We start from the raw sequence: 12,865 nt of genomic DNA on the forward strand, positions 1-12,865 counted from the left end.
TATTTACTTTTTTTTGATTAAAAAATTAATCAATAAAACTCTGCCTTGGCTCCCTTTCCCCTTTCCCCACTAAAAAAGAAAGGAAAAACCAAAATGTATACTATAACATATGTATAATCAAGCAAAAAGAATTCCTGTGCTGACTATTTTCTATATATCTATAGCTATACATACATACCTATACACATATAACTCAAAAATGGGTTATATGTGTATATATGTACATAAATGTGTACATATGTATATATTTATAATTTAATATGGAGAAATACGTCTCATTCTATGCTGTAAACTTTTAAAACTTTTTATAGAGATGGATAGCATGCCTCATCATTGGTCCTCTGAAATTATGTTTTTTCATTATGCTAATCAGATTTCCTAAATCTTTACAATATTGTTTTCATTGCATAAATTGTTTTCCTGCTCATTTAACACTATCACTTCAAACAATCTTCTCTGAAACCATCCCTTTCATAATTTCTTACAGCCCAATAATATTCTGTCGCATTTATTTTTATTCAGCAATACACTAATTAATGGGCACTTTCCTAATTTCCAATTGTGTTCTCCTTCAAAAAGAATTATACCTATTTTTGAACATCTTTATTTTGAGTTTATTTTGCTTAGGGCTAATTCATTCCCTTATTTGCCTTCACCCTAATTTTCTCTTCCCCTTCTATTTTCCTTATTGAGTGTAATGTATTTTTGTTCCCCATTTTGCTTGTGTGTATTCTTTCCATTTTTGACTAGTTCAGTTGAGAATGAAGTTCAATTGTCAGCAGTGCCTCACCCCCATTCTTTCCATCCTTTGAATAGAGTTCTACAATAATGTGAGATAATTTTCCCTAACCTTTTCTCCCCCTACTTCTCCCCATTGCCTTTTTATTCTCCTCTTTTTCCCATTCTTCTTTTAAGAACATCAAGACGTAATAAAACCACTTCTAGGTTTACTGCCTAAGTAAGAAAGAAGTTTTCATGACTTCCGATGATAATATAGTTCAAAGGAGACAGATGTATTTTTCTCCTCTTATTAATTTGTAAGCAATTTATCTTTCTTTAGTCATTGTGATTGACTATTATTCACTTTAGGGGGAAAAAACACACCAGAAAATCTTTGTAAATGACAGACCTGCTTTGAAAGGACCTATCCTGACATTTTTTGCATGGTAGTGTATTTTTTTAAAAATAGACTGATTTATACATTTGACATCTTGTTCTAGCTTTGTTTTTGATTGCCTGTATGACTAGGCAAGTCACAACATTTCTTAGAGCTTTAGCTTCCTCTTCCGAGAAAGAAGAGGTTTGGATGACATGACCTTAAAATTTCCTTTCACATTCAAAATTTCATGATTCTATATACATTGTGGAAAATTTCTTTCAATTATAATATTTGAAACAGTTAAATGAAAATGTTTTACCACACTGTGTTTTAAAAAAGTTGATTGTCAAAAAGTATCAGGCCATCTGAATTTCAGGAATTTACCATGTTTAATTTCAGAAAATAATTTGAATCCATATCCATTCTCCTTCAGTTATTAAAAAATAGGTCACAGAAAAATAGCCCCTTGAAAGCTTGGACTGTTGTCTTTGTCATATATCCCATTCTCCAGAACCTAATAAAATATTTCACACACACACAGTTAATTGTCAATAAATGCTTATTAATTAAGTTGGAATTTTAAAATTGGCTAATTCAAATACCTGTGGCTTAGCTGCAGGTGTGTATGTTTTACATAACTCTTAATCAACAATTGATATATTGTGATATTATTAAAATTATTTATATAAGGTAAACTTATTCGAAGAAGACTTTTTCTGTAGCATTCTATACTCTGAGCAGAAGTGAAGAATCCATAACTCTTACTAAAATTGTTCTGACTTTTAGATAAGTTCCACCTCCTGTGGCTAACATTCAAGTCAAACCACTTGGGAAACCATGCTACATTTTTAACTTTATTTTCTTTTGTTCCTCCCCCATGTTCTCCAGTTCAATCATACTGTTCTATTGTCTCCCCCTGGAATACCCATAATACACACTTGTCTTTGCTTACATCTTATTTGCCCCTTCATTGTTTGTTGAATTCCTAACCATTCTTTAAAATATAATTTAAATGTTACCTTCTTCATTAAAGCTTTCCTTAATTGTCTTAGTCCATAATGTAGAGTGTATGTGTATGAACACACAGAGGTTGTTGTTTGTCCTTTATTCTCAAAGATGACCATGATGTCAGTAGGTGATGCCATGACATGTAAGTGAATAGGATTTAAGTGAGGGAGGGCTGTGTAAGGTCACCAGCTTCACCTCCTGAACCATCTGGGTCCAGTGGTCAAATATAGATCAAGACCACTGGAGATGGCCCTGAATGCAATGAGAGAGACCTTGGCCTTTTTAAACTAAGGTCTTCAAAAGATCTCACTTTGACTGAATTCACATCAGTGAATTAAATCTAGGTAGCAATTGAGGCAAGAATCTTCTCTTTAGTTCAAAAAATCTAAATAAATAAATGTGAATGAATGAATGAATCTAGAAGGAGAAGATCCTCAGGGTTTCTGGACAAAGCACACACACACACACACACACACACACACACACACACCCCTCCCTTGATAGACTATAAACTATATGAAAACAGGATAGTTTCACGTTTGAGTATCTAGCATAATACTGAGTATCATAACATAATAGGCACAATAAATAAATGCATATTTGTTTAGTAACTGATCTCCACCAATATTTATTTTGCAACTTTCTGATTTATGATACTGTATATTATATTCATTTGTGTTTCTATTTTATCCCTCTATTGGATGTAAACTTCATGAGGTCAGGGATGGTGTTTTATCTAAATTTTTAAATTCTGAAGACCAGAATACAATGGCTTATATTCAGTATGAAATTTTTAAATATTGAATGAATGAATGAATAAATGAACGAATGAAAAAGTGTGTATAAATGCAAAATCTTTCTCTATGATTCCCAGGTAGACCATAACACAAGTGCAACAAGGGAGGGATCTCTCTTCAGCTGAGGCCAAAACTAAACTAAGAATCTATTTCATTTCCTTCAGGACAGCCCCAAATTAAACTTAAGGGCACAAAGGAGAATACAATTTCCAGAGATCTTTTAAACCTTAAATATTTTCCCTGAAAAGTAGTTCAAGAATGGAAGAAATAGAATAACCTTGGGTTTCCACATAGATTGTGAGCATTGCTATATAAGAAATTTAGCTTATATATGAAAATTCACAGGAGTCCAAGATAAATCAAGAGTGTCTGTGGATAAAAAAAAATTTTTTCATGGCAATCTATTACAAATAATTTAACATTCTACCAACATCTCCCTCTCAGCCTCCATGTAATTTAGCTTAGAATGTATATAAATATTTACTATTAGGTGCTAATGTCTACAAATGTCTCAGTTAAAAAAATCTCCATCCTATTTTATGTATGTAAATGTGTTTAGAATTTATTTATATCTATTTCCCTAGAAATTTTTGTAGTCCAAAGCTATTTATTAACATTCCACCCCCTCTTTTTGATCTTTACCTTAGTGATATAACCCTTAGCCAATGCAAATGGAATATATGGCTGCTTGGTTGGGAAGATATTGAGCTCAAGTGGCCTCAGGTTTCCTTCATCAGTTATTCCAATATTGTTCTGGAGTTCTACAAAAGATAAAAATTTATAAAGAAATATAAATATAAAGATATCATTTATTAGGTGCTTACTACATACAAAACACTGTGTTTCTCATAATGAATATATATATATATATATATATATATATATATATATATATATATATATATATATATTCAACATTTCCTATTTGTTAAGGATCATGTCTAGGTGGCATAAGAAGCACAAGAATTACAAGAAGAAGCAGCAGCGTTTCAAAGCTGTTTGTGAGTACAGCAGGAGAAGAGACCCGGTAAGACTTTTTTAACCAGGGTAATTAAATGGGCCGACACATCAAAGGCCAAGCCAGGAGACTGCTGAGAGACTTAAATGCCTGTTCTGACTATAGTCCTCTTCTCCGTTTGAAAGTTTGCCATCATGACGTCTCACAAGATCAACACCTGCTATAATGTTTCACCCTACAATCATCCAGAGGTGATAGTGCTGCTTGCATTCCTCAGTATGTGGACTAAGATTACAGAAAATGCATAAATTTACTGACCATGCTGTAGGGGGAAAATATCCATAAAACAAAAAACAGGGAATTGTTACGGACTATGCCTAGGTGAAGGGGCAGGTCAATTCTCCGAGAGCCTCCACAGCTGTGAATCATGCATCTGAAGGAGTTGCAAAGAAGCCTTTACTGACGCAGATGTTGCTTGTGGACTGGGAATGAAATAAACTGGAGGCAGAGGGAAGAGGAGGGAGGTTAGACAACACAACGGCCTCTCAGTTGAGAGTTCAGAGAATGCAACTGCCTCTCAGACTTCTTGTATCATCAGCATTTTCTCACATGAAGAGATCCATTCTACAGGTCTGAGTTAGACCTCCAGCAGCCATTGGCAGATGACATCTGTATCACAACACCTATTGTTTTTGAGAAGTATGTACAATAGAAATTTACATGTAGTGGCATGCAAAATCATGTATAATTATAGATTTTTAAAAAGACAAAAAAATCTATGTTCAGATATATTGGTTTCCTTCTTATTCAAATCATCTCCCATATGGTATTAAAATATACGTTACTTAAATTTTGATAAATGGCATTGCTGCTAATGAATAAATAGTGAATTATAAATCTAAATTCATGAATATGTTCATGATTAGATTTTGGAGAGGTGGAATTTAAATTATTCTATTTAGATTTCATTCTGGGAGAAAATGAATAGAAGACCTCAAATTAACTAATTTTCTTCCTTGACTAGATCAGAATAGAATCATTATATCTAAAATTATAAAATCATCACATTAAAAAAAATTTATAGATTAGGTATTGTTAACCCCTCATTTTTCAGGTAATAAAAAAGTTGCAACTTATCTAAAGTTATATGTGTACCTAGAATTATCTATTTTCATACATATATGTGTATATATGTATGTATATGTACATATATATGCAAGATAATTATATGGCTATCTGGATTCATATTCCCTTCAAGTTAAACTAGTGGTAACTTTTGCTTATCTACAATAGGAATTTCTTTTGGAATTGTGACATTCTGCTACCATTTGAGGGATTTTGTGATTCCCATTTAAAATGTATTAGATCACACACACACACACACACACAGAGAAAATTACAGAATCTCAAAATAAGGAGGGTCCTTAGAGGGTCTTAGAGGTATCTCGGCCAAATTTGAACAACAATAATAGGTAACATTTTCATAGTGCCTACTATGTGCCAGATTCCGTACTAAGTGCTTTATAACTATTATTTCATTTGAACTTGATAATAACCCTGGGAGGTAGTTGCTATTATTATCTCCACTTTATAGTTTAAAAGAAGCAAACTGGGATTAAATGGTTTATCCTGGATCACACAGCTGGTATTTAATGGTGGATTTTAATTCAGGTCTTCCTGATTCCAAGTATAGCACTCTAGTCACTATGTCACTTAGCTGTTCTATATCAGTTTTATGAATCAGGCTTAACTCTAGTCTTTTCAGTGAATCTTGTTTGGCAATAAAATGAAAGGAGCTATTCATAGATCATCTATAGAAGGTAGTATGATATTGTGTTGTTGAGTCATTTTTCAATTGTGTCTGACTCTTTATGACCCCTTTAGGATTTTCTTGAAGTAGTTTTAATTTACTTCTCCTGGTCATTTTACAGATGAGGAAACTGAGGCAAACACAGGGTTAAGTAATTGACCCAGAGGCACATAGCTAATAAGTGTCTAATGCCAGATTTGAACTCAGGGAAAATGAGTCTACCTGACTCCACACATCACACTCTATCTACTGTGTCACCATGATATAACAGAAATAAAAGAATGTAAATGTTGGGCAGTGAGGTGGCATAGTGGATAGAGTTCCAGGTTTAGAATGAAGAAGAGTTGAGTTAAAAATCTGACTTCAGACTCTCACTAGCTATGTGACTCTGGGAAAGTCACTTAAATCCCTGTTTGCCTTAGTTTTCTCATCTATAAAGTGAGAAGGAAATGGTAAACCATTCCAGTATCTTAGCCAAGAAAACCCCAAATGAGATTATGAAGAGTTGTACATGCCTGAAATATAACTCAACAACAACAAAAATATGTATGTGTGTGTTTTTTAAAGTACTATTTTCTTTCTGCTTTTAATGAAGAAAGTTAATTGTTCTGAGTGGAGAGAAAGGGATCCAGAGGCTACATAATTTTGCTTCTTAGAAGTAAGTCTATCATTGGAATCAAAATATGATTTTATGTTCTATGGCATCATCTGTTAGCTTTGTGGCTTAATTTTCTATGAATAAGTTCATTTTTCTATCCAATTAAAGGGTTGGCTTGGATAGCCTCTAAAGTCCATTTGACTCATTTTTATTCTTCTTGATACAATTCAGAAAAAAAATTTAGGTTCTTCCAAACCTAAAAATCTTCAACATTAAATGTGATGCCCACATTTTATTGAGTTTAATTACATTTTTGTTTGGATTTAATTGAGTAGGATTCACATCTGAAGACTAATTATATTCTCTTTTAGGATTATATGGACAGCTCTGAGAGCTGCTCTGGATGGCAGTGCTGCAATTCAGGGATCATAGGAATAGGTAAAAAGGTCAGGCCTGCAATTTCATTGGTAATGTGCCCTTCCCAGGAGAGGAAACTCCTTTTTACTGATGCAGAGTAGCACTAGACTTGCCTAGGAAATTTAGAGATTAAATAATTTGTGGATTAAAGAGTTAGCATTTTTCAGGGACAGGATTTAAACTGAAATTTTGGTTTTTACTCCCTTTTCCCATTAAAATATGATATTCAAATCAAATCCAACAAACTATAGAAAAAATTTTTTTATATACTCAGACTTTTTTTTGGCCATAAGCATATCCTCATGAGTAGACTTCAAAAGAGTTAACTTAATGTTCCATATATAATTTGTCCCCAATATATTTGGTACATGAGGGACTTGTAGCTTCCATTCAATAGAAGCTGGAAATATACATTCAGAGAATACAGATTCGTTTTGATATTAGTCCAAGCAAAGCATAATTAAGAATGGTAAATGTTCTGAAAAAAAATACCAGAGAGAACACCTTTACTTTTTGGGTTATTTATACTCCTTTTTTTATCTCCATTGAAGTTGATAGCTAAGAATGTTACACCCCTAATACTTCTGGGGTACTTAGGAGTGTCAAATTTATTCTTTACTATTGTGTACCAGAAGTTTTATTGGCATAATGTAATGCTTGTTTTGGAAAAATCTCTGCATCTAATATTATAATTATAATAACATATTTCCATAGTGCTCTATAATATGAAAAATATTTTAAGGTAACATTTCTTTTGAGTCACACAACTATGTGAGAAAAGTACTACAAGTGCTATTATTTCCATTTTATAGATAAGGAAATTAAGATTCAGATTGGCAAATTGACTTGCCCATGATCACATAACCATTGCATGTTAGAGCTAGGATTTGAATGTAGATCTACCTGCATCCAAGAGATTACAACAGATACTTCATTGTATTATATTCATTAAAATAAGCAACGTCTGTAGTGATATTTACCCAGTTTGTGGGAACACATTTTTTAAAACCTGTTCTACAACCCATCAAAAATATGTCACTGCAAATACTAGAATACTTTTTCCCATGGCTGTGTTGTTTCTTTTCAATCCAAAAAGCCATTTGAAAGAAAATATCCTCTTGCTGATGCCAAATCTGTCCATCCAGCTTACTTCCTCTTCTTTTTCACCTTCAAAAGATGCAAGAGAAAGAAAATAATAAAAAAAAGAATCATAGATCCAGAATTGGAAAGCATTTTAGAAATCCTTGAGTTGAACTCTTTGACATCATAAATGAGGAAATTTAGACCTTCAGAGCTTTAACAATTTGTTCAAGGCTTCACAAATAGAAGTAGGATTCAAAATTAAGCCTTGTGATCTATCCAATGAGCAGCATTGCCCTAATAATAATGGCTACCCCTATAGATCTGGAAGTAGATCTATATGGGCTTCTCATACATACTAATTCTGTGTTGTGGGTAAGTCACTCAACCTCTCAGTGTTCCAGGCAACTGTATAAGGTAATCAATCATAGAGAGCTATCATCTGCATTGATAGAGGGAATTTCTACATCTAGAGTTCCTTGCATCATTGTAATATAAATGAAAAAGAATAAAAAAGAAATGAGATTTGTAGAAAATAATTTAGGTGGTTGCCAAGAGAAATCTGTGCACATCAGCCATAATAACTGTTAACCTTGGATGTAGCAGTGACGGCAACACCAAAAGTTTTGGGAGCTCCCAGTACAGATATGGTGAGGGGGGAGAGGGTTAGATGACTGGTCAAAAGCACATTACAGGGTACATTTGCTGGCATTAGGTCTAGCTGGCACTGATTGATAACTCCATTGCTAATATGCAGTTCTGAGTCACAGTTTCTGTTCACAGTTCCTGGGTGGAGAAGAACATCTGTGGTCTATCACAAGGGAGTAGGCCACTATTTTCAAGAAAGAGAGAAGCACTAGCAAAGTGAGAGAACAGGAGAGGTCATAGTTTCAAGGCAGAAATATTAGTGCTTGTGGTCATAGGAGAGCAGAGATACTGGTTATAGCTTAAGAACTAGGAGGAACATTAATACTTGTGGCTACACTGAAGCAAGGTAAAGCCTAGAGCACAGAACAGAAGAAGAGTGACCCTATCCCTCTTCAGATCATATCACTTTGGAAGCATGAACAACTTGTAGATTCTTAAAACTAGTACTGAAAAGAGCAGCAGGAAAAAACCGGAAGCTTGCCCTGGTACTTCTCTACCTCTAAGTAAGCAGAACCCAGCTTCAAAATAAAGTCTTTCCAACAGAGAAATAGGCTGGAAAAAATGAGCAAACAACAAGAAAAAGAACTCAATCATAAAAAGTTATTATGGTGCCAGAGAAGACCAAGACATAAACTTAGAGGAAGACAATAATGTGAAAATACCTATCGGAAAGCCTCAAAGAAAAATGCTAATTGGCCCAAGCCCAATAAGCATTTCTAAAAGAGCAAAAGAAAGAAATAAGAATGATAGGGGAAAACATAAAAAAGAAATGAGAATCATGCAAGAATATTATGGAAAGAGAATTAATAGCTTGGTAAGAGCAGTACCAAAAATATTGAAGAAAATGACACTTTAAAATCAGAATTGGCCTAATAGCAAAAGAGACATTAAAATTCACTGAAGAAAAGTGAAAAAGCAGAGCTGGCCAAATGGAAAAAGAGGTACAACAACAAGAAAATGATTTTTTAAAAATTAGACTTGAGAAAGTAGACATTTTGGATAAAAAACAAGAGGGAGGATTATAAAATGCAGAAACAATAAGAAAGATAGTAGTCAGAAGTAAATAGACTTTTGGTCAAGGACAAGATAAAAATAAAAAGAAGAAAATAGGATGGTGAGAAATATGCAATTAATAATCATAAATTAATGTGAATTGTATGAGCTCACTATAAAATGGGAGCAGATAGTAGAATGAATTAGATATCAGAATCCAACAATGCATTGTATATGATAGATACACTTGAGATAGATACACACAGTGCTAAAATAAAGTTCTAGAGAAAAATCTATAAAGTTTTAGCTGAAGTATAAAAGGATAGGGGTAGCAATTATGGTGTCAAACAAAGGGAAAGCAAAAATGGACCTAATTAAACAAGATAATCAGGGAAACTATATTTTGCTAAAAAAAAAAAAAAAAGCCATAGGCAATGAAGTAATATCTAAAAAATTTAAGTGTAAATTAAAGGCCTCATTTTTTAGATATATAGAGAACTGAGTAAAAAAAGGAACCATTTCCCAATTGATAAATGGTCAAAGGATACAAATAGGCAGTTTTTACGATGGAAATCAAGGGTATCTATAGTTATATGAAAGAATGGTCTAAATTGATGAGAGTAACGCAAATTAAAACAACTTTGAAGTACCACCTCACATATCAGAAATGAAACATGCTAGACAGGATGAGGGAAAATAGGTGGTCTAATAATCTATTAGTGGAATTGTGAACTGGTCCACTCATTCTGGAGAACATTTTGAAATTATGGCGAAAGACTATGAAACTGCATACTATATTAAGTCTGTATCCTAAAGAGAGCAAAGGAAAATAAAAATGAGGTATATGGACAAAAATATTTATGGCAGTTCTTTATGTGATGGCAAAGAATTGAAAATTGAAGTATGCTCATCAATTGGGGAATCGCTGAACAGGTCATGGCGTATGATCGTGATAGAGTACTACAAGAAATAAGAAGATGGGGGGTTTCAGGAAAAAAATAACCTGGCAACACTTATATGAACTGATGCAAAGTGAGGTGAGAAAAACTGGGATAGCAATATTGAAATGATGATCAATTGTGAAAGATCTGACTAATCTAATCAATACAATAATCCAAGACAATTTCAAAGAACTCAATGAAAAAGTGCTATTTCCAGAAAGAGAACTGATGAATTATGAATAGAAATTAAACTATAATTTTCAAACTTTATTTTTCTTGCCTTTTTTTGAAATGGTTAATATATAGAAATGTTTTGCATGATTTCATATGTAAATAAAAAGAAAATTGAAAGAAAAAAACTTTAAAAAAGATATCATGAATATAATTCTATTCCAAAACTCATGCATGTGGAGCCTCACACCTGAGTACTCTCAGGGGTAATTCATGTATTTCCTTATATGATTTCATTTGAGAAATGAAAAGATCTTCATGGCTCTTTAACTTCACATCTCCACTGAGAAATGATAAAACAAGTTCTAAATTATATAGTAGCAATAAAAATGGTCCTCTGACTCTTATATGTTCTTTACCTTGATGAGAAAGATTCTTAATTCCAACGATAACACAGTAGCAAAATATGAAATAGAAACATTTTCTAGAGGGTGAAGAAGGAGGGAATATTGCTTTAAGCTATAATTTCTTGCCATTATTCCAAACATGCCCAGGGTTGCATTTATTTAGCAGGAACTAACATTAATGTAGGCTGCCCTCGATTTTGTTGGCAACTCTCAGGTTTTTATATTTTCATTATTCAGCTGGCAGTATAAAAAATGTGAACTTCCTGACCCATGCAAAGCAATGCTCCTGGGCTAACAAAGCATCTCTATACAGTCATGATATCATTGTGGGACTTTGATACAAATTAACTATTATGTACGGTGAACTCAAGCGCTAGTAAAAATCGTGAACTCCTTTCAGGAATAATATAATATATTGCTCTATAATAGAGCAATTCTGTCTTTGGAAGTATAAACTATTCAATAAGTTGAATAAAAGTTATCAAAAGGATACCCTAAATATAAATAAATATGTGAAGAGTGCCCTAATGGGATCATAAATGACTACTGAAAAACTTTCCTTCAGTTTTGATAGGAAAAAAATTATCTGTACCTATAAATATTTCTCTTCTAACTCTGTTATACTCTGTCAGGTAGAATAACTGTGTAATTTGGAAATATATGGATATCTGAAATAAACAATAAGGAAAAATGTTAAGGCAATATAAGAGCTATGTAGGAAATAACTAAAAAAGTCAGGTTTTAGTTAAGGCAACACATTAGCTTTTAAATTATGCTATAATAAAAGTATATAACAGAGCATTTCAGAAGACTACTATAAATGTGTGCTAAAATATCTGTAGAAGTCAATGCATCTTCTATGTTTCTAGACCTCTATTACATGGCACTTTGCCTCTCTTTTTCTGTATCTATTACCTGGTACAATAGATAGAGAGCTGGGTCTAGAATCAGAAAGATCAGTATTCTATCTATCCATCCATCCTTCCATCTATCTATCTATCTATCTATCTACCTATCTACCTAGGTCCGCAATGGCATATACATATACATGAATGTCATATACATGTTTATCAATGTGTGCATGCATATTTACAAAAATATAGACATATGGATGTACGTATTTATATAAGGTGGGGCAGGACAGGGCACTATAGATAGAATACTGAACCTGGAATCAGGAATACTCAAGTCCAGCCTCAAGCATTTACTAACTCTGTGACCCTAGGCAAGTCACTTAAACTCTTTTTGCCTCAGTTTCCTCATCTGTAAAATGGGAGTAATAATAATACCTACCTCTAGGGTTATTATAAGGATTAAATGAGCTAATTATAAAGTACTTCCTGCAATATCTGGCATCTAGTAAGACATTTGTCTTATCATTATTATTTATACATTAATGAATCAGTGAGTTCTAAAAATTGTGTATTCATTATTTCTGAATATGGTTCACCTGAGTTTTTTCCCTCTGGGAATGACTATATGAAGGGCAGCTAGATGGCACAATGGATAGTTTACCAGCCCCAGAGTTAGGAGGACCTGAGTTCAAATTTGACTTCAGACACTTAACATTTATTGCTGTGTGACTCTGGAAAAGTCACAACCCCAATTCATTCTCATTCTCTCTCTCTCTCTCTCTCTCTCTCTCTCTCTCTCTCTCTCTCTCTCTCTCTCTCCCCCTCCCTCTCTTTCTCTCTCTCACACACGCACGCACACCCACCCACACAACAAGGCTAAATGATACTAGTAGGATAACAAAAGAAATTTAGGTACCTGAGGCAGAAGATTGCAATTGGGAATTGCAAAATTTTAAGACATGTGCTTCTGGTGTACCATTGTTAATCAGCTCATTAGGGAGAAAGTAGGTTGAAATAAAAATAATTCTACACTTGGAGTTACTGGACTTGGTTGGAAATCCTAACCTTTTCTCTTACTACTTGT

The 12,865-nt window shown here is 33.4% G+C and overlaps 1 protein-coding gene across 1 annotated transcript in view; it reads right to left on the reverse strand.

The window, feature by feature from the left end:
* Positions 1-12,865, reverse strand: part of LOC111719342 — an 81,709-nt gene that overhangs the window by 21,776 nt on the left and 47,068 nt on the right. The window contains 1 exon segment of the mRNA XM_031942126.1: positions 3,547-3,665. Within this exon segment, the coding sequence (XP_031797986.1) occupies positions 3,547-3,665 (119 nt within the window).

The sequence above is a fragment of the Sarcophilus harrisii genome, chromosome 1 (genome assembly GCF_902635505.1).
Source record: "Sarcophilus harrisii chromosome 1, mSarHar1.11, whole genome shotgun sequence".
NCBI lineage: Eukaryota > Metazoa > Chordata > Mammalia > Dasyuromorphia > Dasyuridae > Sarcophilus > Sarcophilus harrisii.